Here is a 27,984-nt window from a genome sequence, read left to right on the forward strand (position 1 = left end):
TTTCAGTTCAAACTAAATCTTTATTCATATGGAAAATACTACTTTTCTTTTTGCAAATGATGCTAATAAATAAAAATACTCAGAAAGGACTTTGCTCAGAGCTAAGTGACTAGTAACAGCCACACAAAGCTTTTAATTCCCGTTAAAACCACGCCAACAATCATGCAGATTGGCTACAAGAAAGCAATATAAACTATATTTTATTTTGTGCAATCTTATCATACCATCTTAATGCTACCTTCTTCTAAAACATTTCACATAGATTGAAATGCAATTTCAAAACAAATATTAAGGACATATTCTACACTTATTCCACATATGGAGCTGTGTATAGCTTAAGCTCATAACATTTAATGTAGTTAAGCATCTAACAAAGGTAAAAGATGAAAGGACCCCATTCTGAAAATTCAGACACATTTATAAACATGAGAGAAGGAAAGCTCACACCAGTGAGTTCTCAACAGACAAATACATTATTAAAGCATAACAATAAATTATATTAAATTTAATAATGTTGATCCTTAAAATGGTTATTTCTGAGGAAATATCACTTAAAAAGCACACCAAAACTTTCATCACTAGGAGTGAAACTGGAATTTTACATATCTCAATTTCCCACTTTTGTTTTATAATAGGCTTCATATTTGTGAGCATATTCTTTATCATACATCTAAAAACAAATTGAAAAAGGTTGCAGTTAAGCTGTGCATCAAACACATCATCAAGGTGAGAAACAGGCACTTGACAGTATAATGTGCAAGGCAAAACCCTTACTAGTCACAGTATAAATAGTTTCTTCAGGAGTGAAATTAAAAGTCCTCAGTCCATCTTTGAGAATATTAAGGGCTGCTAACAGATCTTTTTCTGTTCCTTTAGATCAGCACCAACAACAAAATTAAATACTAGCTCATGCCTTAGAGGGTATTCCATAAACTATAAAATGCAGCATACTACACCCAAGAATACTAATTCTTTCCTATAATTAATCTCAGCATACATATTTGTCAGAGGCAAAAATAGAGTTTACTCACAGACCAAACAATGCAATATAAATGCTAACCTTTTCTCCCCTATGAATACTTTTTAATATCTAATGCAAATTTTACAAATATATTTGCCAGTTTTAAGATTCTGTTTTGTAGCATAAAACATCACCGTTCTTTTTGGTAAACCTCAGAACAATGTCTTTTAGCATCCTATCAATATTACGAAAAAACCCCAAACTACTAAAACCATTTTGCTACAGTTTCCCTCCAGGCACATCTCAGCAGGAATCTCCAAAAAATAGCTATGCAGGAACTGCAAGCCAGAAAACTACACATGAATTGGAGGAGGAGAGAAAGAGAGCTAAGGGAGGAGTAATGTGGCAGTAACAGAAAAAGCTTAGAAAAAAATTGCATGCATCCCTTTTCATCAGCATAAGCTTCTTGCAAAAACATGTTTACAAGACATCTGTTATAGAAAGGTCTATACTCTCTTGTAAAAATGCTGATTTTCTCTGACATGCTAGCTTCATCTTCTGACTGCACTGGCCATATTGCTAGACAGTCAAGTTTCAGTTCTGTTACACCAGTTTAACAATCAGGAGAGAAAAGGCCTACTGTTCATTTCTTATGAAACTTTTGGTTTGATTTTTATTCATGAATGTTAAAGTAATCTTTGTATGGGTCATATAAACAAAACAGAAACTGACTTTAGATCTGACATCAGCTGCATCACTAGTGACAGACAATATGCTAAAAAGAGGCACTTTTATTAGTCATATATAATTTCAAATCTCAAGTTTAACATTTCACCTTCTTTTGCCAAAAACTCAAAGTATCAGTAGCTAATAAGATGGAACTTTTCAACAAAAAAATGTTGTGTGCATGCACATACTTGCAATGGCTCAGTTACTCAGCTACCCTGAAAATGCTGGAGTATAATTCAATCATTGCTTATGCAGTGGGAAGGAAGGAAGGAAGGAAAAACACAAAACCAAAAATCTTGTTTGTAAAACAAGGATCAGCTATTGTAAAAAATGCAAACATATGCCCTTCCATAAGAAGCAACTTATTCCTACATCCAGATTCAATATTCCTCCAGAATTCTGACATCATCTTACAGTTTACTCAATCCTGTTTTCCAAATTTTCAGTAATTTCTATTTTTGGCATAGCATGAATCTTACAAACTGAGAAACTTAGCTTTGTCAAAAGAAGTTCAATATTAAAAAAATAGCGACCAACCCAAAAAAAAAAAAAAAACCCACAAAAACAAAACAAAACAAAACAAAAAACCAACCAAAAGATCCACCAAAAAACAACAACCAAAAAAGCAGGGAAAAAATCAAAACACAAAAAACACCCCAACTCTGGAAGACCCTGACTGTTGGTGACAATCCTGTAATGGAAGGAATTACATCAGAACAGTATTTTCCCATGTCCCACAGAGTACAGCACAATGTGACACTAAGCATCTTGTATGCACAAGCTGAAGCATAAGCTGAGGCTGAAGATTTGGAAAACAGTACTAAGTACAAGCACTCTCCCTGCAAGCCACAGATTGGTATTCTTAGTTTAAAAGGGACAGCATCAAAACTAAAATTTTGAATGGCCCTCGAATACCAGAAGCAGGACCTCAAGCTAGTGGCAGTTCCTTCATAAGGCAGTCAAATTTACAACCAGTGTATACATTCACTAAGGAATTACATTTTTTTTGGTAAAACCAACAATCTGACATACTGCAAAGTCTGAATGTGAAATATAGGCACAAAATAGATTCTCTACCTTTTTTCAGTGTGGAAAACATAGCTATTAACAATGTAATAAGAAAATTTACTATCAGGTGAGCAAAAATTTGTAACAATCTGAATAAAACAAATTACTGTATAAAGGTGCAATATTGAGCAGATTTGATTTTGGTTTAAACGTGTGAGTAAATCATGGAACTGTTCTCTTCTTATGTATAAAGTATTTCACCAGTATTACCAGTATCATTCTAGTTCTTCCCAGTTGTCAGTCAGGTTACCTTTGCTTTGACGTCTAATACTAACCAGCTTTCCAGCTGATTTGATACTCCACCTGGAGCTGTTTCCTGAGCTGGCCAGGTTTGTGTATTTTGTGGAGCCTTTGGTTTCATCTTCCCAGCCTGACCAGGCTGTATAGTCACTTAAAGGAGTTGCTGCATCACTGGTAGAGTCAGCAGTGGTAATCTGTGGTGGTTCCCATCCCTCAATCTCATCTGGTTTCCTAGATGGAACATTCTGCTTTATCACCAAACTGTCCCAAAAACCTGGCTTCTTTTCAGACTTCATCTCTTCCTTTAGTTTTAGGTTTGTTCTAGAAAATAACAATGATGTCATGATTAATTCCTTCATTTAAGAATGTATGTAGTAGTTATTAATAAACATTCAATTAAATTATGTTTTACAGTAAGGAGTACTAATCATTGTCAGCCTGTGGCAGCACATCCATTGCTGTCAGCTTCAGGAAAAACACCCTCACATACACATAAACCTAAACACAGCTGAATCCTGTGGTGATAAATCAGAAGAGGACTGAGTATGGTCGTTTTCTATTACAAGAGAATTGACACATCACCATCCCCACCCCATTCCTGTGGGGTGAACTCCACAGAGCTGCCTTTGGAAATGTATGAAGGATTTTAGGATGCATTTTGAACAATTTAGGACTTTAACAAAAAAATCAACAAAAAACAAAACCAAATTTTAAAAAACCTAGGACAATAGTAGAAAGGATTTGAAAATGTTCTAACACCAGCTTAAACACTCACCGTGTTCCTCAGTTTCATATACCTGCTACCACCTTACCAGTTAAACCTTATACCTCAAAATAGTTGATGTACACAGAATTAGGACTTAAAAGATACCAAGCTTTTTTATTAAAACTTTCATAAAAATCCACACAATAATGTGATAACAGCTGTTTTGTATTTCTGCTAAGATCTCTCAAAATGCCCCTCCCAAACTGAAAAAATAACTGGAACTTCTCTCTCAGACATTTGAAAGGCTACTCATATTATTACTTTTCTTATCCCCTTAAGAATCTTCAACCTGAATAATTTTGCAGTGTGAAATATTTGAATTACAGAATGTCAAATAGTTATGCATAACTTTATATGCAGGATTATGTATATAATCAAATAATGGGCCACAAGGAAAGATTGAACACCAGGGGTGAAAGACACAACCTTGAGGGTTCAATGAGCTAAAAAGCAAATTGAAAACATTATCTGTAGTAGCATATCAATTCCTTAGCCACAACTAAACTCACCATTGAATCTCTTTTAAACATTTCTATTAAAAAAGCTTTGTTCCATTAATGAAAGCTTAGTTCTATCATATTTAAACAGAAGCAACTCAACCAATATCTTTAAAAATCACTTTTTCTTTTCTGGATTTTGAATTTATGATTCCTCAGAAATTTCATTTTGCTAAAACTGCCACAGACTCCAAACACTTTTCCTGTATTTTGTAAACAGCACACTTAAAAGTTGCATGTATCTTTAAAAGTGAAGTAAAAATCATGGTATATAATTAAGGAAAAATATCCTGAACTTAAAAACCAGGAAGTTCTCATAGTAATACCAAAATAGCTTTCTACATTGGTGGTAACTCTGTTATCATACTTCTGCTGTCTTCACTGTATTACTTGGTTCTTACATTCAGCATCAATTGCAAAGCATTATTACGTAGCCTAGCATCTTAATAACACCCATAAGATGGCTCATGGGTTGGTGGCTGGCAACTTTTGGGAAGTTTTATGGAAGAGGCTCAAATGGAAATAAAATATATGGATTTATATTCTAAATTGTTTATTTATACACATACACTCCCTATATGCAGATACGTGGTGTTGCATCCTGAAACACACTTATTTCAAAGTTAACTGGAGACAAAGCCTGCTACAGCAAATCAGCCATTTTGATATTAGCTTATCAAAGCTAATATTTGGCAGGAACAGATCCACAGCTATGTGGTATATCTGGTTTGTAACCAAGGCGGCGAGGCAGCACGTGCAGGTGAAGCCTGCACACACTTGTAACAGGAAGATGGTCTGTCCTGGAAGCGTGTTCTGTCCAGGGAGCTGCCCTCACCATACCAGCACACAACTGTGCCAAAACACAGCTCAGTGCCAACAGGGAAGACTTCCAGATCCTAGTACAGCTACTCCACTTAACCTTTCTAGGTGTAGTAAGACTTCAAAAGAGAGAGTAAGGCATGTAAAAAAGGGAATTTGTAAACTCTATCATAATTAATCTCTAAGAGGATAGTGAAAGTGTGAGAATGACCCTTTTACTTACAACCCTTTACTACTTTTCTACAGTAAGAAAATTATTAGGCAGCTAAATTCCTTTTTCTTCCCTGACAAGCCCAAAAATGTTTAAAACATCATCTGTCCTTTCCTAATACAGAGTGCCTTATTCATTGTAAGCTTAATGTATATATAGCTTTGCCCACAAAACTTCCTGTGTCAATTTGACTTCCAGCAGTTGGGCACTGCTGTTCCTCAGCATCCAGCTCCAATAAATTGCACAGCTATTTTCTGTGTTTTAATAGCATTTTAATAGCAGATAGACCAAATGGCTTTACTCACCCTTTGGATTTTGGAGACTTGCATCCTGCTAGCAATTGCTGTTCATCGTCTTTATTGAACATAGAGGTCACTTCTTTCCAGCCCCGGAAACTTGCACCTTGAACCTACAGAGAGAAGCAAATCCTCCTCAGTGTGGGTGACAGACTGGCAGGCACAGAGTGGGGCTGCCACTGCTGCCACTGGGGCTGGCAGGCAGCAGTGGCTGTGGCCCTGCACGTGGTGCCACTGGAGCTGCAGGGGATGGCCATGCCTGGGAAAAGAGCTGGTCTGGTGACTGCAGCAAGAGCTCTCCCTTGCTGAGCAAACAATACAAATCCTCCGTGGCCTTGTGATGCCATCGAGTACAGCTGGGCTCCATTTTAATGTAACACAGTAAGAGGAGAATCTAGGCAGCTTTAAAGACAGTCTAAAGGGCTCCAGCAGACAAGAAATGAAACAAACTGTCACGTCTAGAAAGAGTCAACAGACAGGACAGCCACATACACTATGAAACTCTTTAGATTTAACCTGCTTTACACATATTGTCCCTCTCTGTGATCACCAAACTACAACTTCCTGCCTGCAAGCAAGAAGGGTAAGAGCATTGGCTCACCGGTGCCATGTGCACTACAGTGTGTTCTCTAAATTTACTGTGACCATTAAGCATCCAGCATAAATTGCTTTTTAAACTTTATTAAAGGTTTGATTCTCCCTCCCTCAAGGTGAAATGACTAGGTATGGGTTATTTTTACTTTGATAGCATGCTCACAGAAACACACACTGTGTGCCAAGCACAGAACATGAAAGTTGATGTTCTTCTTCCCAGGATACAGTAAGAACAGCAGTGACAGTCTGTCAGGGTTACTTAACTCTATTAAAAAATATGATACATTATGAAGTATAATAATCAAAACAAAATCACAGCTGTCAAGACAAGCAGGAGGTTTTGGCAAGGGCATGTAGTAATAGGACAAGAGGGAATGGCCTTAAGATGAAGGAGAGTAGGTTTAGATTAAACATTAGGAAGAAATTCTTTACTTTGAGGGTGGTGAGGCACTGGAACAGGTTGCCCAGAGAAGTTGTGAATGCTTCATCCCTGTAATTGTTCAAGGCCCGGTTGGATGGGACTTTGAGCAATCATGTCTAGTGGAAGGTGTCCCTGCCCATGGCCAGAGGGTTGGAACTGGATGATCTTTAAGGTCTCACCCAACCTAAACCATTCCATGACTCCATCATCTGTTATCTTACTAAAATTCTATTATTTCAGGCCTTTTGGGTAAGGAACCTTTGCTACCAAAGGCAAAAACACAGCTACAAGCTGCACCTAAAAACTCTTTTCCCCTTTAAACTGGATGATGCAATTCATAGATAAAGCTGCCTTCTTTCAAAAATGATGCTTCATCAAGTCATTTCCATCTAATAAATTTGCTGATTATGAAAAAATAGAACCTTGTTCCTAGTTTTCAGATAGCAATTTAGGACATAGAAGAGGCTTCATTTAAATTATATGTACCTTTAAAGAACAACACTGATTAAATGCTTGGAGACAAGCATTTATACACATACATTCAATGTAACGAAAAGGATATACCTGTACATACACCTTCTTTAATCTAGAACAACATACATACTTTGCCAATGCAATCCCAACCTTTGCTGCACTGTCTGGATACCCAAGCAATCTCCTCCTCAAAAAAAAAAACAAACCAAAACCAAAAAAAAACTCCCCAAAAAACCCCAGAAGCTTTCCATACTTTTTAGTTTTAGATTTTTTTTTAAATTTAATTTCATTTTTCCAGTTCTGATTCACAGATATCTTTAAGAACAATAATGAGAAAATTTCTATGCATAAGTCTTTGGATAAACTTTTACAAGCTCTGCACTCTTTCTACCTGTATGTAAATCATTGTCTATGTACACATTGCATCATTCCTTCCATATTTTCATGTCCATGGTATTTGGTAGGTACATACAAGGCTAATACCCAGACTGTCACTGATTTATTCCTTCTCTCAACTAGTCCTTAGGAGAAATGCATGCTAAACATTTAAGATACACTTCCACTACTTATTTAGGGTTTCCAAAGGAAACACTCTCAGGATAATCTGCATAAGACCACCGATGTCCAAGTAAATTTTGCCAATATGTGCTATAACTCACTGCACAAAGCCTACTACATATCAAACAGACTAGGCTGAAAGAACCAGGAATTGCAAGAGTGAAACCAGAACCTCTGCCTACCATGCCTAAGCCTCCTCTTCTGCACCTGCCTGCACTGGCACCGATCTGCTGCATCATCTTTGCACTGCACCGACCAGGAGCGAACAGCTCACTCCTGATTGTCAGTGGCAGCACACTCCTGAACTGAAACCTAAGTGGAGGAGGTGGTCAAATACACGTTTCACACTCCAGAAGCTGTTTTGTAACTACTGAACTGTTTTTAAGGCAACAATCTTGTTTTTTGACTACTGCTGTCATGTAGCTGACACATAATAACAAAATTCCTCAGAACAGCCTGCTGCATTTCCATGTTTCTTTTCAAAATTCTTTAAACACTTTTAACCAACTGAGGAGTGCAGCTGGAACAGTTACAACTGAGAGGTACAGCTCAGGAAGGAGATCTTGGAGTCACCTTTCCCTCCAACCATCAGTTTGACATGCAGCAGCTGTATAGCCAAGAAGGGCTGGTAACCATCACAAGAAAAATTAGACCAATTCAGACAGGAGATCCATATATGAATACCCCCTATTTAAAGGGGTGCACCCTCTAATACCTCAAGACAATGATTCTTGATGTTAGGGGAAGAGCCCCTACACACCAGCCATGTTATGCTCTCTCTGAACACCATCTCCTTTTGCCAGTCACAGATTGCCAGAACCTAAATCAGTTTGGAATCACCTACAACCTCACAGAGCATCTGAAGAAAGACCTGTATCCCAGAACAATTAGCTTCCCTGCAATGGATGTCAAAGGAAGGTCAGTAAGTAAAGATAACACTTCAGTAAGCTGACTCCTCACCACATTGGAGACTTGTTTTATGTAAAATTATTAAAGTTATTCAAAGTATGAAAACATAGTATTGATATGGGCTTAAAGCATCAATCCACTGGCAGAAGCTCAGTATTTCACTTTTATGATGCAACTCTCTACACAAAAGTACTGCTTCTAAAATTTCCTAGGAGGTTTATAAATGTAACTGACTTGATTATATTCTCTAATCTTTAAACTACTTTTCCCTGTGTCATTGGAAAACAAAATAATTCAACATCCAGAATTCACAGAAATTCCATCCTTTACAGCTGGAAAGGATCTCTGGAGACCATCTAGCCCAAGCCCACTGCTCAAAGCAGGGTCACCCTCAGCAGATTGCTAAGGATCATGGACAGCCAGGTTTTGAGTATCTCCACAGCTGGAGAATCCACAACCTCCCCAGAAACCTGTTCCTTGGCTTGAATGTCCCCATGGTGAAAACATTTTTTCTTATTTTTATATTATATTTTTTCTATTTCAGTTTGTGCCCATTGCCTCATGCCCATTCCCTGAGCACCCTGAGAACAGTCAGGCTCCATCTTCTTCACACTCTCTGCTGCTGGTGTACAAGCAGAAAAACCTTTCTTGTTGCTCACCAGGTTAAATCCCCTCTAGTGGGTCTAATCCTTCCCAACCCCATTCGTGCATACTCAAAGAGTGTATCTATATTCCCCTCAGGTCACTTGACCTTGGTTCCACCCCTAGAATGCCTTCTTTAATGTTTAAGGTTTTTCAAGGATATCACATTAATGCCTCCTGCCACCTTTGCTTCTTTCTCTGCCTGATGGGTTGGGTTTGAGCTTGGACTAGGTGATCTTTGAAAATCAAAGCTGGTTGATAGAACCAGGCATAAACTCCAAGTTTAAAAAAAAAATCAGTGAAATGGTCATGAGACAGCTAAAAAAAAAAGGGGGACCTTTATTAAGGAAGAAAGCACTATTGCTGACTACAACTGAACTGTAACATGAGATGTTAGAGTTAGAGGGCCATGTTGGATGCTGCAGTCTACTATTTTTCAAAAATGTCAATGAGAAACAAAGCAGGAACTTCTCAAGAAGCTATTTCAGTACTCTCTGAAGTAGAAATACAGGTTAGTCTCATAGCAGTTTGACTATGACAGCAATTAATAAATTAATAAATTTTCTCCTGTATCTTCCACTTTAGGCTGGGAAAACCTGTCCAGCAATGTCCTGTGCAATCACCTAAAAGAATCAGTAAAAAGTGAAATTAAACATACATATTAATCCATCAACTGGCAAACTATTGAAAAGCCCTCATGGTTTGCTCCAACTGGTATCTTAAGAGCTCGAGACCAGAGCACAGATTCTTTTCCTTTAGCTCCTTCTAGCTCATGAAGTACTTTTTTTCCACCATGAGAGAGCTGCCATCTAATTAGTGTATCTTCTGAAAGTGGGAGTACAAGCAGTCCCTCCTAGAACATCATGCAAAGGATGTGGTCTGTGTCCCTGGTCAAGCTGTCTGCCGTTTCTCCTGCTCCCTCCTCTTCCCTCTGCTTTGCCAGGACCTCAGGATCAGTGCCCATCTGTCAGACAGATCCCCAGAGAGAGGGGATCACAGAGGCAGACCTGCTTTATCAGATCTGCTTTATCAGATACTGCTGCTGAAAAGGGTCAGCCCAGGCCACTGCCTGCTCACTGATATTGCCTTCCTTATGCTATGGTTTTGTACCTGTGTGATGCTGTGGAAAACTGCTTCAACTACTTAAGCCAGCAGAAATCTAACTCCCTCATTTCTAGCATTCTTTTAGTTTAGTGCTAAGAATCAATTAAAGATAAAGCACATGGAATTTAGGGGCAACAGCACCTTTTTTGCAGCAACTATCATAACATCTGAAGCATCCTCTGAAAATTACAGTCATCTATCAGTTTTCTTCCATAATCAGAGTTTTGTACATACATTATGGCTCTCCCCAAACCCTAAGCTCCACTCTGCTCTCAACCTTCATAGTAAGACTTCAGCTGTTACCTGTATTGATTCAAGTGAAATAACTGTATACAAATTGTTTACATCGACTGCGATTTTTCTTTCTTTAGATAAAACTGGGAACAAATGTCTACTGATCATTAACTTTATAAAACGCCCCAGAATGGGTCAAAAATGAAAGTCTCCTACAATATTAATAGGTATTATTACTAAAAATTACCTTAAGGACACCCTTTTTCACCACATCAACAAACTCTGATGTTTACATGACTGTCTTCCCATAATAGATAAGCAGGCAAAGACAATAGGTAATAAAAGGTAAACAAGAAAATGAACAATCAAAGAAACTACTGGGAAACAGTAAAGCATCACTAGGAAGACTTTTCAGTTAATTTTACTGTCAAAGGTAAGCAGTTGATAATTAGAGCTCTGCTAGAGGGCAAGAAGGCTCATGAAATATTGGGTAAAAGGCCACAAACCAGGAATACTAACAGCTGGGTATAAACTAAAGTAGTTCAGTATTAAAGCAAATTTCAAAAGTTTATTGCATCCAAAAAAAGTACGCAGATACAGATGGATATATACTAAAGAGGAAGATGGTGTAAATTTAACAGGTAAACTTGTGCATCAGATGGATGTGGTTAATACAGACTAACATCTTATAATGGGAGAGATAAAAAAGCACAGAACTCAATCAAGTCAAAGAATGATAATGAGCTGTGGGTCACAGAGTTAGAGGTACAAGACAAGCAGTTTACAAAGCAAGAGATTCGAGTATGTTTGAATTTACCCTGACTGCATTAGGAGTGGGTACTAGTACTTGCAGAATACTCCTGTTAGACTCTTCTACTTCCAGACTGCCAGGCCAGCAGGGCTCTGGAGCACAGAAATCACTCTCTGCAGGCTAGAACAAGCCACATGACAGTCTTAGCAAGCAAAATGAGCAATTACAGGGCATTCTTGCTGTACACCTGCAGTGAGAACCAGCACTTTCAATACCATTGTGTAGTTAAGCAGCTAATCCCTTAAAAGGCACTGCTCAGCATGTATGAAATGAGATTTCCAGAAATTTATATTTGGACCATGTTTCAGCAGACCTTCACAAGTATTTTCACAGAGGATTGACAACTGGTAAATCAAAATTCTCCAGTTAAGTAGAGGCACTTCACAAAACACTTGCAGACATTTTTTATAAATATAAACAAAAAGAATGGATTTTCCTCTTGACCTTGACTGAGAAGAAATAATTGTTTGTTCCAGTTTCCCTCACTCCTCCCCTAAAAAAAAAGAAACTAAAATAAAAAGCTGGAGATATAATTTTCCATATAAGTACCCTACAGTTCAATAAAGTTACAATTAAGTGTTTTACAGTTATAAAAATGTCAATCAGCTTTAATTAAAGAAGCATTCTTCCCACATGACAGGAAACCTCTTCAAAACGAGCAAGAAAACAGAAACCAAAATTCAAAAACCAACTCTCCACCAAATTTGTCTTACAGATAATAAAGCATTGGTGGTGGTGGAGATTTTCCCAAGCCAGCTTCTGATGTGCAGACCAATAGTTCTTGCTGTGTAGCAGCACCCTCGAATCCTTCTCAGCAGGGCTGTTCTCAATCCCTTCTCCACCCATCCTGCACTTGTGTTTGGGACTGCCACGACCCAGCTGCAGGACCTGGCACTTTGCCTCGTTGAACTTTATGAAGTTCACACAGGCCCACCTCTGTCCTGCCGAGGTCCCTCTGGATGGCATCCCTTCCCTCCAGCTTGCTGACAGCATCACACAGTTTGGTGCCATCCACCAGCTTGCAGAGTGTGCACTCAATGCCACTGTCCCTGTGCCCAGCAATGATGGTGCCAGGCCTGGTCCCATCCCCAACCCCTCAGGAATGTCACTTGTCACTGGCCTCCACTCAGACATCAATCCACTGGCCGTAATTCTTTGCATGTGACCATACAGCCGATTTCTTATCTACTGGATGATCCATCTGTCAAATCCACGTCTCTCCAGTTTAAAGACATGGATGTTGTGCAAATTCTTTGCACAAGTCCACATAGATGACATCAGTCGCTCCCCCCTCATTCATCACCAATGCTGTAATACTGTTGTAGAAGGTCATCAAATTTAAAGGCATGATTTGCCCGTTAATGAAGCAATGCTGGCTGTCACCAATTCTCTCCTTATTTTTCATTAGCCTTAGTAGAGTTTCCAAGAGGATTGGCTTCATGACCATGCCTGGCACAGAGATGAAACTGAATGGTCTGCAGTTCCCTGGTCTTCATTTCCTTTTTTGGAAAGGGAGGTCATATTTTCCAGTCAGTGGGAACTCCATCAGATTGCCATACTTTTTCAAGTATGCTGGATAGTGGCTCAGCCACTTCTCCACCAGCTCCCTCAGGACCTACAAATGTATCCCATCAGGTTCCATGGATTTGCATGCATTAAGGTTCTTGATCTATTTCGTTTCTCAAAACTTTGTCTCTTTTCAAAATCTGGCCTAAAAACAACTGCAGATGAAGTTTCTACTATACTTTTAATTCAGAAGCTGAGCATGGCAGTGAGACCCTCAAAGATTGAAGTTTTTCAGAGGCCAAATCATAGAATCATTTAGGTTGGAAAAGACCTCTGAGATCATGGAGTCCAACCTGTGACTGAACATCAGGTGGTCAACCAGACCATGGCACTGAGTGCCACATCCAGTCATTCCTCAAACACCTCCAGGAATGGTGATTCCACAACCTCTCTGGCCAGCCCATTTCAATGCTAACCATGCATTCAGTGAAGAAATTCCTCTTTGTGTCCAACCTGAACCTCCCCTGATGCAGCTTGAGGCCATTTCCTGCTGTCCATTGCTGGCTAATTGAGAGAAGAAGTAGTTGTAAAGGTCTCCCCGAGCCTCCTTTTGTCCAAGCTAAACACTCCCAGCTCCCTCAGTCACTCCTCTCCCTAATTCACATGTCCAGGCAGAGTGTGAACACAGGTTCCAGATTTCTGCATTTTGCAGAGCACCACTGGAGCCCTCATGGTTCCTCACTTTGAGATCTCATGAGGTTTTTTAACCACCTATACCTGCCTTTCAAGAGAGCTGTGATGCAAGAACTAGAAAAGTTCAGCACTGCAATCAGCCTGTCCTCAGTGCTCAGTGGGCAGCTTCCTGCAAGAGCAGGATCTAAGAACACTTTCTAAGTTCCACCTGCAGCCTTTAGAACTAGCTCCTAATTTTAGACCTCCAAACCTAGGTCACAATCTTTGCTCTGCAATGAACATCAACACTGTCTTAAAACTCAGGCTTTAAGAGACCAGAAAGGCTGTCTCCCCAAGGAGCACACACACTATTCATCCACTACCTTCTTCTTCAAGAATTCTGCTGCTCATCACCACATTGTTGCAATGTGGAGGCTACTTTATTCATGGCATGTGTGTACTGGAAAGGCCACACATGCAATGCATCAGCCTTTTATTAACGTATTAAAATTTAGAACTTCTGGAATATCACTGTACTGACACTGCTCTAAGACAACAGAACAACTAAATAAAATAGAAAATTGCTTTTACAAAGAGAAGATGGGAAGGATAAGGTGCTTTCATGAGAATACATTTTTAAGACAAGAGGGTTTTCCTTTAAAAGACAAAAATACTGCAGTGGTTTATCAGGTGACATTTCTGGTTTTTTAAGTCAGAACATACACTTAGTAAGCCTTCCTGAATGACTAAGAAAGGGGCAAAAAAAGTTTCAATAGAAAATAGATTCTATTTAAGATTCTCTCCCTAAAGATTTATCATTTGGTATAAAATATATGGTAATTTATGTTTTCATAAAAAAGAATATACTTCTTCAAAAGATTAGAAAAAGGTATAGTACAATCTGACTTCTATTTTCAAGGAAAATCATGCTGCATCTGAAGCAGAAATAAAAGAAGCAACAGACACAGATGTTCAGTTTATACATATTAATGTAAAGTATCCTATTACACTAATGAATGTATTTTAAAATACTTTTCTTTAGACCTATGGAATTTCAAAACAAGATCTAGCTTATCATAATAACTTCCACTTCTTTTATCTTCTACTAATGTATTTTAAGAACATTAAAGAAGATTCTTGGACACATATCAAGGTAAAAAAATTTAACTTGCATGCCTACTTCTCTTTCCTGAAAGAGATACAAAGTAAAATCCTTAACCTCTTGTGGTCAGAGAGCCAGTGGACATATAATGGAATAAACAACCCCAAACTCTTCTACTCTTCATGTTTTTATTGCCAGTTGCAGCTAGAATTTAGAGCTTCTTTAGACTTCAGTAATTCCTGTGGCTTCTTATTTTCATCTTGTGTTTTAATAGCCATCATTGGGAGGAAAAAAGACCAGGATGCCTTCCCCTCCCCACTAATGAAAGCAAATAAGGGAGCTTTCCAACTAATCCTGCACTACTAATATTACTTCAATGAGAGAACACCATGACCAAGAATCATACATAATTATAAAATCATCAATGAACTGTATAAATTCCTTAATCAGCCGTCCATGAAATACTGGCAACTTTCTAACATACATGGACTGAAATATATATATGATATTAAATGTTACATTTTCAAAGAACAGGTATTTACCTTTGTTGCAAGATGTGACACTGAAGATGAAACTTCATCTTGAAGAAACTGGTCTTTATTCTCAAAAGAAGGATAAAGATAAAAAGGCCCATAGTCAGTTTTGGTTTGACAATTAGCACTGACACATTTTAGACTATCCACAAATGCTTTTATTCTATTTGGCACATCATAAATAGAAAATTGACAAAAGATGATTACAACACAAAACTAAGAGAACACCACTACTAAAATACAAATCTACACTTAGAATTATGAAAAATAAAACCTTACAGAACCAAAACCCCATACCACAAAGGGAGAAACACACTCGCATCATAAAAAATTTAGTCCAATTAGTTTGATTTTTATCTTAATGATAGTATCTTAATTTTTTGGATCTGCACTGAGTTTCTAAATACTGTACTAGATGATGGTTTATGCATTGTCTGTGGTCTGGGGGGAGAGGAATGTCCCAGGATTTTTTCCTCCTTCATATTAAAAAGCCCTACATTTCCTTAACTCAAAACACTTTCCTTCACATTTCTTTCGCCTCCATGCAGAACTGTAGATTTCAGAAGAAAACTAGAGTGCTAAATGCCTGTGAAGGCTATTCTGGGGAATATTTCTGTCCATCTCTGAATTAAACTGCTATGTTAATATTGTCAGGCCCTCCTATTACTATCAGTGCTCTCTTCAAGACATGGCAAGTAAGATCAGTGCTGGGAGTACTTCAGAGGTCAAAGATAAAGGAAGTGGGACACAGAATTCCGGAAATCCGCAATTTTCAATTTCTTCACTCTGTATTTCAATGAGAAAAATATTACCTTTTTTTTTCTCTACGTATGACTACAAATACAAACAATCCCAAGTACAAAGCCAGAACATATGACTACATATGACAAAAAATATTTAACCCCAGTTTCAGGAAAAAACAGAATTAAAACAGAAAAGTGCAAAGTGTCTTTGAAGTAGCAGTTTCCGAAAATCTCCAGTATTCACTGTGGTCCATATATTGATTACGTCAGCCACCTACTGTTTTAAAAATCAAATTTAACAACTCCTTCCTTTTCAACTAAAGTAAATGCTAAGGAGTTGATATGCACTCCACACACACATATCCCCAGACACTTAAGACACTCATCCTGGCTCCTATGCATTGTCAAAGGCCTCCTTCACTTTGCTAACAGCATCAGAAATAGGTGAGAAAACCAGCAAAAAAGTATTATTTCTAGTCATGTGGGGACCCAAATGTATCAGCTTCATTTTGACAGACCAGCTTCAAATCCCATGCTATTTTTTGATATATATATATATTTACTTATTTACATCTCTTTATATATATTTATTTACATACTAATGTTTCCACCTACATTTCAGGCAATGTTTTATATTATACAAGGGACAAGGATAGAGCATTTCTAGAATAGAGTAGGAAGACCATTGCTCAATACTTCAATAGTATTTGTATGTTGGAACAGAGTGAGCTGTAGATAGCCAGATTTACTGGCTGGGGTAGAACACAAAGTCAGGAACTCATATTATCAATTCAAAATGAGACTATTGCTTCCTGTGGATTGCAACAAGTTATTTAACTTCCGAATTCAGTTAGCTGCCTAACACAGGAGGATTGTAGATAGGATACCAAAACCATTAAGATTTGTGTAGTTCTCTCAAATTAAATTTAATCGCTTCAACTGCTTCAACTGCTTTTTTATACCTCTACTTTTAAGAGAAACATTGACCATGTTTTAAATGAAAACAGCTCACACATACTATTCAGAAGTCTCCCTCTTTCCCCTTAACACTCTCAGCTCTCCAACTTTTGGATGAAGTTGCAAACTTAACACGATGGAGTCTCTGCTAGGACATGGTAGGAGCTAGACAATACATCACCTGTTCTATCCAAATTTTTCCCAGGAACAAAAAGAAATCAACAAGAACTAGAAAAGCTCCAAGAGGAAATATGGTAAGAGGAGAAATTCTCAGACATCCAGAGCTGGCAGAACTATTAGTTTCAACAACCAACAATACTACCTCCAGAACAAACAAGACACTGTTAGTGTCTTGAAAGAAATAACACCTCTCATTTTAATTCTTCCAGCTCTTCAAGTATCTTAGGAAGAAAATAAAATTATGAAAGTGCATAGAGATATCATGTTCCAGAAGAGAGAAAATACAGAGTGTGAAGGCATAGAGCCTCTAGCAAGGCTGAGCACAAGGAAGCAAGGGTGCAAGGCATTTTCACAGTGAAAGCTTTTAGGGGAGAACCAGGAGATGCAAAGAGCACCCTACAGGGCTAGGGAGTCAGCATAATAGAATGAGAATACCACTGTCAACAAAAGACATAATTAACAGCAAATAGTAGACAAAAAGGGGTACTGATTTGCTTCTTTCAAAAAGGGATAACTAAGACTGTGTTTCTGTATTAACACAGTGTTACTACTCATAGTAGTGGAACTCATACAAAGTGGTACCACCTAAGGAATGAGAGACACGGTTGCAGCAACAAGACTCATGCAACCCTGATGCATGATGAGGCTGATGGCAAGTGGACAACACAAAGTTTAAAGAGATGAAAGACAAAGATTGAAATACATTAAACCCTCAAGAAAAACTGGTGAGAATCCAATCCCTAAAATACATTTTTTGGGGCAGAAGACCAATAAAGTATTCATAGTATCCTTTTAAATGCATTGCTGAAGAAAGAGGAGACTTGTATAACAGCAGAGTGCTTGAGATGTCCATCATGTGGACAGAGTGCTTGTGCTTGTGATGTCCATCCCATGCTTTGCTCAAAAGCAGCCTGTAGGTTTGAATTCAGTCATCTCCAACAGACTAGATGTGAAAATGTTTTGTGGAAAATCCATCCTTAGGGAAAGCAGAGAGAAGCAGACTAAGGTCACACAGCAAGAACAGAGTGGGAGAGGAGGAGGTATAAAGGTTCAGAGCCAGCCATGGCCCACATGGCATGGAGGGACCTGTGCACCCTGCAGGAGGGATGGGCTTTGTATTAAAAAAAAAATACAGAGGAAAAGAGCAGAGAGAGGGAGGGGACTTGTGCCACCACTGAGAAGAACCCAGGAGGAAAGATGAGACATCACTACAACCCATCTTCTCTTGTTACCCACAGAATAATTTGTATTTTTAAGGGATGCACATTATTACACCTTTCACCTGATACAAATTCCCTGCTTTTGTTACCATTCTGAGATGAGGAAGCCTATGATTTGGTTCATCAATTTTCTTTAGAGGACAATCTACTGTACAGCTATGTGTCAATAAAGCTCATCTTCACTCTTTGTCATGCTGCATAACACGTAGTGATGCTGAACACTTATAAATTATTTCAGTATGTTTAAGTCTGGTTGGTTTACAGGTATGACAATTCATTGTTTTACTTCAATGTAAAAGACAAACCTGGGCTACATTACAGTATTTAGATATTTCTAGGTGAAAATGCCAACACTAGTGGGAAATGCTGATCAGCAGCTTGAATAGCCCTCCAGTTCTGGCAGGGGAAGGTTGGTATGCACAGAGTGTTTTCATAAGGAAACAAGTGCCCTTTTGTTGGACATACTGCAAACCAGAAGGTACTCAAGGGACTAATTCAACTAGCACACAAACCTTTTTGTACAGAGATCAAAATTGTAATCTGCTTCCCTCAGCTTCCTTTGTGGTAAAGTAATTAATTAGTCTCTTTAGATCATTCACTTTCATAATTCAGGCCAAGATGAAGAATGGTGAACATCAAAGAGTTAAGGGAAATAATAGCATCATTTCGTCCTGCATGCCCTTCTTGTGCTCTAGTAAGTAAAATGATATACTATTGATTTTCTCTGCCCATTTGGGTGAGTTTCCTATCATGCACACATACACACACATTAGCTGTGCAAACAGGAGTAAACAAGCTATTGTTAAAAGAATAGGTCCTTTTGGAACCAATTCTCACCCTTCTACTGACTTATTGCATCCCCTCTGCCTATCATCACATCTCATCAAGGATTGGGTGGAATATAAAGTCTAGATAGTCATGCCTGTAAGTGCCAATGGGATTATGTACCACAAAGGTACCATTTAAGTAGAACAAAAAAAAATCCCAAAACAAACAGCACCTGAAGAGATACACTCCAGGGAAGAATTTAACATAATTTCCAGTACTCCACAAACCCTGCTAAATAGTTTAGTGATAGGAGAGGGGAAGGGTTAAAAAAAAATTTTAAAAATCATTCAGGAAATCACAAACCTGAAAGTCAACCTCTGAAGTTGGAAAGATTCCCAAAACACTGATTACAAACCAAACAGTAGAACAACTACATATACACAGTCTGACCAGAAACAACACAGATTGTTAAGAGGAGATGACATAGCCAAATCACCCTCTTAAAATACAGCTAACAAAAGAAAATATTTCCTTGGGTTTGAGAAGGATTTTAATATAATGTGAAATGAAATAAACAAGACTAAAGCTGATTATTAATGCAAAAGCCACTCTGCTTATCTAAGTTTAGAACTGAATCAAAACCAACGCAAAATACACTCAAACATTGAGTAAGAAGAAAATTATCAGTAGAAGATCAGTGGCATTTGGCCTGATTTTTTTTGCTGCACCTGTAATATACACCTGGAAAAATTCAATGCATGGATATATGCTTTCTGAGTTAGGAAACTGATGCAACAGTGATCAAATATAAATGGGCACTGAAACAACTCTACTAGTTTCAATATTCCTTTAACACAGCTGAAAAACAAAGCTGAACTGTACCTGAACACCCACACAAAACTGAACATGCCTTAAAGGAAAAACAAGGCTTTCAATTTTAACAAATAAAGGCTGCATTACTCAGTCACACATCACTTTCTTCTTGGACATGAGGCTATGTGTTCAGCAGAACAACTCCAGTGCTGGACTGTGAACTGCCTCTGCTCCTTTCTGGCAGAGATATCCTAGACTGAGATCAAGATAATGTGATCAGCCCCGTCCATATTTCATCTACTGCTAGATCTCAATCTTCCATTTGTATGTCCCTAAAGCAATGAGTGAATCAAACCAGCCATCTGGGCAGATGGTGTTAATTGAAAATTTCCTTTTAATGTCACCAATGAAAAGTATTAACCTAGGCATTTCTAAAGTCTTGCTTAAGAGTAATTTGGTATTTTACACTCATTTATTCTCTTCTATAAACATTACTTTTCCACACCAGATTGCTCCCTACACTTAGAAAACCATCTTTATTATGACAATAAACTATGTAAATAGTGACAGTGACTCCTATGCTGCAAGTTTCCTCTGCCAGTCTTCAGCAAACCTGAAAATACCTCTGTTGATAAAAAAAAATAAAATGTAAAATATAAGTGTGTTGAAGAATATACTTTAATTTTGGCATATAGTTTGTAGACAACACTAATTTGGAAACATGCTTTTAAAATATAGGTCTTCAGATCATTTTCAAAAGAACTTATTTCACTCCACTAACTTTAAAAAGTCTGGGGGACTACTTCAGGTACAGAAGAAAACCCATCCAACATATTTAAAAATTCTTCCATCTTCTAGGCTACAGTCTCTCATAACTGCCTACTATTCACCAGACCAACTGTGAGGTGAAAACATAGGGAAACTGGTTTTCATCTTTCAAATAATTTTAATTTATTCAGTATTCATAATAAAGATGATGCTCTTTTCTTTAGCATCCACAGCTGTTAAGAACTTGCTTAGCATTTTCAAACTCTGTTTCATTCAACCACTTCAGTTATTGTTTCACATTCCATTACATTTTAAAACAGAATATCTAAATTATTTCCATATTTTTACTGTCAATTGATATAAATGGCCAAGTGTACCAGAGAAGATTAATTTCAGAATGTAAGTATTTACACAAGAATACTTCTGTAGTTCTGAATTTTATTGGCATTACAAAGAGAAACATTGGAACACCAGGTTCCTATGCTCTGTTTTTACATCAATACACAAGGTTACTCTATTATAAAGTGTTCACATTACTGTGTATCTCTGTAGGAAGAGGTTATAGTACATCTTATTCAGACTTCGCTTCTCTGAAATATTTTTGGAAGAATATTAAAGATTAATAGCCTTAAAATATTTTAAAAGTTCATATGCCATTAAGAATTTAATTTTACCTAATTTATAATATTTCAAATATCCTTCATGAAATGGAAACAGCTGTACTAAGATCAAAAAAAATCAGTGTCAAAGCTGAAGCAAATAAGGTCAGATAATAAATTTTAATCCAATTTCTGTAACAATTCAACTATTCCAGTGAAGTTTTCAATTTTGATGAAATTTCCAGCTGAAAATCTGTCAGTTATTTTTAACAACTTAGCCATAGCAGAAATTAATATTTGCTGTTTCCTTATCCAGAAAACAAACCAATGGATGCTAATTCAAAAGACAGTAGCTGACATACAATTCTTATTCAGACATGGAATTTGCCATTAAACTACATGTCTCCAGTAAAGGTCTTGGATGAGTAATGGCCATATTTTCCTAGTACAGTTTCTGCAATACGGGCTGAATGCATCATTTTTTGTCACAGTGTTCAGCAGCACATGTACAGCTTCCTTTTGATGTGTGCCTTTTATCACATGTGCAGCATGATATTTTCCTGGAGCTGCTCACAGAGAGCCAGCAGCAAAACTTGTTGGAAATGTACCTTTGATGCTGACAGAGCTGAAAAAAGTTAACCTAGTAAAGTGTTCAGCAACTTCTAGTAACTCATGTTATGGATGTCCTCACAAAGTCTGGCAAATAGTTTCTATAAAAGTGAGGAAAACATTATAAACCTACTTTAACAGTAAAGGATTAGAATGATTCATTCATTCTCAAAACCATTTACATCGTACTTTGTATATTTATGGTAGGAAGTCCAGCAGTGGCAGGAGAGTATGGCTCCAGAAACCTCCCAAAACCCCAAGAAGACACAACAAATAACTTAGGGAAAGCAGATCTCAGCAAAGCTGTGGAGGAGGAGATGCTGGTGGGCCTGTGGATCAGTGGGAGTGGATAATTCTGTGTTAGGCTGGAGGGGAGGGGAGCAGACACGGCTGCTGCTGGCAAAGCCAGGCAATCAGAGCCAGTAAAGCAGAACAGGCTCAGGGAAGATACAAGTGATAGAAGTGACAAATGGGGGAGAGGAAGGGGATCCACTAAGGAAAACCTTGAAAGTGAGGACAGAGATTTAAATGCAAATTTCCTGAAACAAAGGGAGGCCAGCTGAAGAAATGGAATCTGAAGGATGAGGATGACTTAACTTTATGCCATAAGCAACAACACTAATATCAGCAATGGAATTTACAGGAACCAAGGGATGGGAAACCACAGCATAGATATTAGAAGCTGCAGAGGAAGTAATCACCATCAGTATGGGAGGTCAGGGTCTGCACAAGAATTTCAACTGTCTAGACAGCAAGAAAAAATAATAATTGAAAAAAAAAAAAAAAGAGAGAGAGAGAGAGAGAAAGCAGACTTGACCTGGAGTTCATGGAGGAAACAACAGTGATGTCTAGGACACAAATTCTCTTTCACACAATAGATAAATTCTCTTTCACAAAATAGATAACAACTTGCTGGTTAGAGGCTTGGCTGAAAGAAAAAAATATATAGTGATGGTGTCTGTAATAGGAGACCAATCAGACAATATGTGCTTTGTGGACTTCTAAGAGTCAGAATAAACCAACAGAGAGGGGATAAGAGGTGAGAAACAGATCTGATCCCAGTCAACTGTGTAAAAAATGACAGTATAAATTAAAAAGTGAAGCACCTCAAAAATGAAAAGGATTTAAAACTTAGAAAGCCAAAAGCCCCAAAGACACTGCCAGCTCTGTAGAGCTCCAGAAAGACTGTGAGAAAGAAACGGGACCTGCTCAAGGAGCTGCTGAAAGATTGTATGTGACAAGAAGGAGGAAAAGCAAGGAAGGCAGGCCAAGGAAGGCTCGGGAAAGTCTTCGCTGACAGTACCACAATCTATTGTTCAAGGATGATGACAGAATACAGGTGATGGATTTTAGCCAGGAAAATGCCACTGAAATGTCACAAGAACCACTCCAATGAAGAGGAAAAAAACCAGGCTAGCAGAGAGGAGAAGGTATGATGGGATTTTTAGAGTACTGAAGGCAAAGCCTGAGACACACAGAAATGGCTAGAAAGTGAAGGAAAGGCATTAGCTGGATTAATATTTTCTACCTTATTTTTTTAATTAAAAAATACCCTTTATTCAATGTATTAGTAAAACTTAAGAAAAGCTGCTCAGCTCCCACCCATTTCTGCAGGGCTTGTCTGAGTTCAACTCATTCCAAGATGAAAGCCAGTATTAAAATTGTACCAGACACTTAAACATCTTCATTAAAAGAGATAACTAAAATTCTGTATAGCCAACCTTCAAACAACCTGAGCAAGTCTAAACAAAATTCAGCATAAAACATGTTTTTGCACATATTCTCTTTGAACATAACAAAAAATACAACTGGGGAGAACAGATCAAGGCTAGGGTTCTGAAATATTTTTACATGAAAGACAGAGCTTCATTAGATAATATAGGTCAGCCTGACACCCATCCCCTCCCCTAATATATAGATGTATTTTAACGTGGATCCATTTTACGTCAGAGCTACACACGCTATTGACACAGCATTGACATCTCTGAGAACTGATTAGATGGTAGGATTGCATCAAGAAGAACTTAGCACAACTGCCAAAACAGTGCCTTCCAGAAATCAAAAGCCAGCAGTTTTCCCTTTCCAAAAAAACAACTACAGTTTGAAACATAATGACTATATTCCAAACTGAATGCAAGTTTGGCATGCACTGCTGTACATTTCTAGCATATTTTTAGAGAGACACACACAAAACACATTAATTTCATCTCATGTGTGTGTACTATTTATGCATGTTGAGTTATCTTCAGGTATAAATTATAACTTAAGTGAATAAAGCACCTTCATTGCGTAAGTTAAAAATATTTATGCTTCAAAGCATAAATGAAAATTAACTTCTAAGATACAGTCTAAAACTGTCTGGTCTAAACAAACCTCACAATAATCCACACATTTATTTACACAAGTACTGTTTCAAAATTTACTTGTCCTTCTTATCTCAGGAAACACCTTACTATTTTAAATAAGTGTTAACAATTCAAAGTACTTGAATGTATGTAGAAACTTTTGCTAAAAAGTGGCCAGAGGCTCACAGTTCCCTCCCTTGAATTTTCATGTTCTAAAATTTGTTTTTGTTCTCCCTGGAACAAAATCAAACCATTCTGTATACCACAAAAACAGAACTGTCAAAACTTTTTTTTTAGATCAAACTAGGCTTTTCTATTTAAAAACTATGAACGTCTACAATTTCAAATGTCTGCTTAAGCCCAAATCAGGCTTCCATATCTAAATAGGATGACTAAAATTTCTCTGGAGTAACAAAGGGGTTTTTTGTGTTGGGCTTTTTTTTTAACTTATAGTAGACTAATTCTTTGTTGCTCTCTGCTACTGCAATGTCGTAATTATCAGGTTGCACAGTGAGAATTCCTTCACTCTTTCTCAGCTTTGAAGAAACAATACACAGCACCAACATTTCATTACACTGGAATACTTCCAATGTGGTTTGGTTTAATGACATAGATGTGACTACCAATTTCTTGCCTTTGAAGTAAAAAGTTTCAGCCTTATTCATAGCATGAATGGTAAAATCTTAAGGATTTTCTTCCCAATTGCTTATTAAAAATGAAAATAAAGACAAAATACAGTTGTTGGGAAAACAACATATCATAAATCAAAGTCAAAACACAACAAGTCTGGTTCATCTCCTCTTTTACCAAATGATGTATCAGAAAAGGAAATTAAATCTAACAGTCAGCTTCTGCATGAGATCTAAAGCTGGGCTTCCTAATTTGCTAAAAAGCACTCACACTAATTATCTAGATTTTGGCTCTAACAATAAAAAAGTCAGGGACGTCCTGGATTCTTCTCATCTCGATGAGGTAATCCTTCATTCACAGCAGGCTGTACCATAACAACACTTACACACGTACTGAGGCATCCCCTGCACAGCTAAGGTACACAAGAACTGCCCCCATAGCTCCTCCAAGCTCTCATGGTGCTGCTGTCCTCCAGAGCCAGAGGGTTGGCTCTGGAGAGACACAGACACAGCTCAGCAAGCAGCAGCAGAGAGTGCAGATCATTACCAAATCCCTCTACACATTACTGGATTTCACTCCCTTACAATCATATTATTGGGAGAAAAAACCAGGATCTGATGAAACATTAAGAATTTCAAATACTAAAAGCAAGGAACATGAACCAGGTCAGCTACAACAAGCTGAACCAAGTGCATTTGGCTCCCTTGACACCTGTCCCAGCCATGGTTTAGATACATTGTACCTATGGCTGACCTAAAAGCTGCCCTGATCAGGAGAATTACAATGTCAGTCAAGCTGATCAGAGCTTTCTATACAGACTGCTCTTCCTTAAAATGTACATAAACTCTAAAATTACTACTGCTAAATATTTTGGGCAGGGTGTTGCATTCCTTTGAAAATATTTTGATTTTAACGGGCAAAATAACTAATAGCTTATAATCTTGACTCAGCCTCTGTGCCAAGCTACACTACAGTTGTGCTAACCTTACTGAATCCTTTGTCTTCCAGAATATTTCATTTAGTGACTTAGAATAATTTATTTTTTTCCTGCCACCCCTCAACACTATAATCAGTATCCCAGTTCCACTGGGAGTTGAAAACGAATTTTCTAAAAATTCATGAAAATGCAAACCTTTTGCACAAGAAACCATTGTCATCACCATTAGAACTTGAGACTTCAACTAATGGAACAAAGGCCCAGGACAGTAAAAGACAATTGGACTGGACAAAATAAAATAAACCAACTCCAGCCTCTGCTGCTAAAGTAGAGGGCTGAGAGAATTGTCTGGACAGAAGTCTGAAGAATCCTCTCCTGACTGGGAAGTTACTGTCAGGAGCCTCAAAGGGGGCTTGGATCATTAGTGGTGGAGAAGAGGAGCAGTGAAGAGTCAGTGGGATTTACTGGAGGCCTTTGGTGACCTTTGGTGTTCGAGGAGGGTTTCAGGAGGTGAGCAGGTCTGTGAGGGCTATGATGGTCCAAGACAGTAGCTTAGCAGAAACTGTGGGACCTTACAAGCACCTGAGGATAGGAACTGCAGGAGGCAGAGGTTAGATGTTGTATGAGGGGCTGGGGGAGATACTTCAGCTCACCTCAAACCCCACAGTCCCCCTCACTCCACTGAAGGGGGTCTCCAAATGAATGCCCATTCTTCTGCAGGAGGAGATCCTAGTTATCCATATGACTCTCCACAGCTGCTGCCAAAGAAGTAGCAAGGGCTATGGCTCTACTGTTCACTGTGCAGGGGCAAGGGCAAGGCAAGGCTAAACTGGTGGCTGTGGCTGCTGGAAGATGGAGAGAGTAACTGCTGTGACTGGGAGAGGCTTGCACTCTTCAGCAGTTGCCACACGTGTTGACAGCTCACAGCGCCTGTCAACCAGAAACTCAAGGTGAGGATAATTTATCCAGACACACTCAAGCTCTTTCCGAAAGATAGGCAAGATAAACGTGGGGTAGAAAGCTGGGAAGGCTTTAGTACCTTCTTTTGAAAAGAAACCTCACTGTTTTGCAACCCCAGGCAACTGCTTACTTCAGAACCTCTCATTCAATATCTAAAGTAACTCTGTGGCAACAGAAGATCAGCACTAAGCTGTACTGGGCAGCATAACAGGCTTCTGAGATGGATGGATACCTAATTGTTACCAAGTTTTTGAAAGCAAGTCAACAAACATTCTTTTTAGTTGTTTTCCCCGATACTCAACTGATACCCTTCCCTTCAGGTTATATTTGTTGAGAAAGTCACTGTTGGCATTTAATTTAACATTTAACAACAAAAGCTTTCAAACAAGATTGCAGTGATTTAAAGACAGTGAACTACCATTAATGAAACAAAAAAAAAAAGCAATCCTGCCAAAAGATCAGGGTTCTACACAAACGCGCAAATAAAGTTATGTTCCTAAACATCCTTGTTTAATGAATTGCGCTTAACAGATGGGTTGCGGTGCCTCTGCCTAGGGTTGGGAGAGAAAGTACCCTGCGGTAGGAAGCCACTGGAATGAAGGACAGCAAGTCCCAGAAACGCCGGAGGCCGGCTGCTGGAAGGAAACAGGGTTGGATAGGCCAGTCAGCACCCCAAAAACCGGGTGACAGGCGCACGATCCTCTCAAACACTCCCAGCTCCGACCAGGGCCAGCCTACCGGCACACCAGGGTGGGAAAAGTGATTACTCATGCCGCCGGAGAGCGGGGCAGCGGGAGCGGGGCCGAGCCTCACGACCCCTCCGAACCGGGACCGGGCTCCGCGCTCCTACCTGGGGGGCCGCGAAGGCGGCGGCGGGCGGCGGCCCGCGGGGCCGCGTCTCCTCCTCCTCGGGCGAGTCGTCCAGCAGAACTTTGCTGCTCTTGTTGAGCTTCCACATGGCGGGCGCGGGGCGGCCCCGCTGCGAGCCGGCAGCGAGCGGGCCGAGGCGGGAGCGGGCGCTGCTCCGCAGCCCCGGCCGGGGCGGCTGCGCTCGGCAGGGCTGTCACCCCGCCGGGGGCTCCCGGCCGGCAGCGAGGGAGGGAGGGAGAGAGGGAGGAGCTGCCTGGCGGCGCCGGGAGCCCGCCCCCCGCCGCCGCCGCCGCCGCCGCCGCCGCCGCCGCCGCCGCCTCGCCCACCGGCCTGCGGATGGAGCCGGGGTGCGGACGGGCGGTCCGCGGCGGCGGCGGCGGGCGGGCCGGGCCGGGCCGGGCCGGGCCGGGCCGGGCCGGGAGCCGCCGCCCCCGCCGC

General features: G+C 39.2%; 1 protein-coding gene across 1 annotated transcript; it reads right to left on the reverse strand.

The window, feature by feature from the left end:
* TDRP (testis development related protein) lies at positions 1-27,726 on the reverse strand. The gene is made up of 4 exons (XM_036381044.2): positions 27,527-27,726; positions 15,157-15,216; positions 5,597-5,700; positions 1-3,319 (listed from the first exon to the last, which is right to left on the reverse strand). Exons 1-4 carry the CDS (start codon positions 27,632-27,634, stop codon positions 2,974-2,976), a joined length of 618 nt encoding a protein of 205 aa, XP_036236937.1. The 5' UTR covers positions 27,635-27,726; the 3' UTR covers positions 1-2,973.
* Positions 27,727-27,984: the final 258 nt, after the last annotated feature.

This window comes from Molothrus ater, chromosome 3, assembly GCF_012460135.2.
Source record: "Molothrus ater isolate BHLD 08-10-18 breed brown headed cowbird chromosome 3, BPBGC_Mater_1.1, whole genome shotgun sequence".
Taxonomy (NCBI): Eukaryota; Metazoa; Chordata; class Aves; order Passeriformes; family Icteridae; genus Molothrus; species Molothrus ater.

Excerpts from the sequence above, each read along its gene's own strand:
- TDRP (XM_036381044.2), bottom strand. The coding sequence starts at position 27,634 with ATGTGGAAGCTCAACAAGAGCAGCAAAGTTCTGCTGGACGACTCGCCC. Across the intron at positions 15,217-27,526 it reads CCGCCTTCGCGGCCCCCCAG|AATAAAGACCAGTTTCTTCA; the intron begins GTAGGAGCGCGG and ends CCTTCTTTTGAG. Across the intron at positions 3,320-5,596 it reads AAGTCTCCAAAATCCAAAGG|AACAAACCTAAAACTAAAGG; the intron begins GTGAGTAAAGCC and ends GTTATTTTCTAG.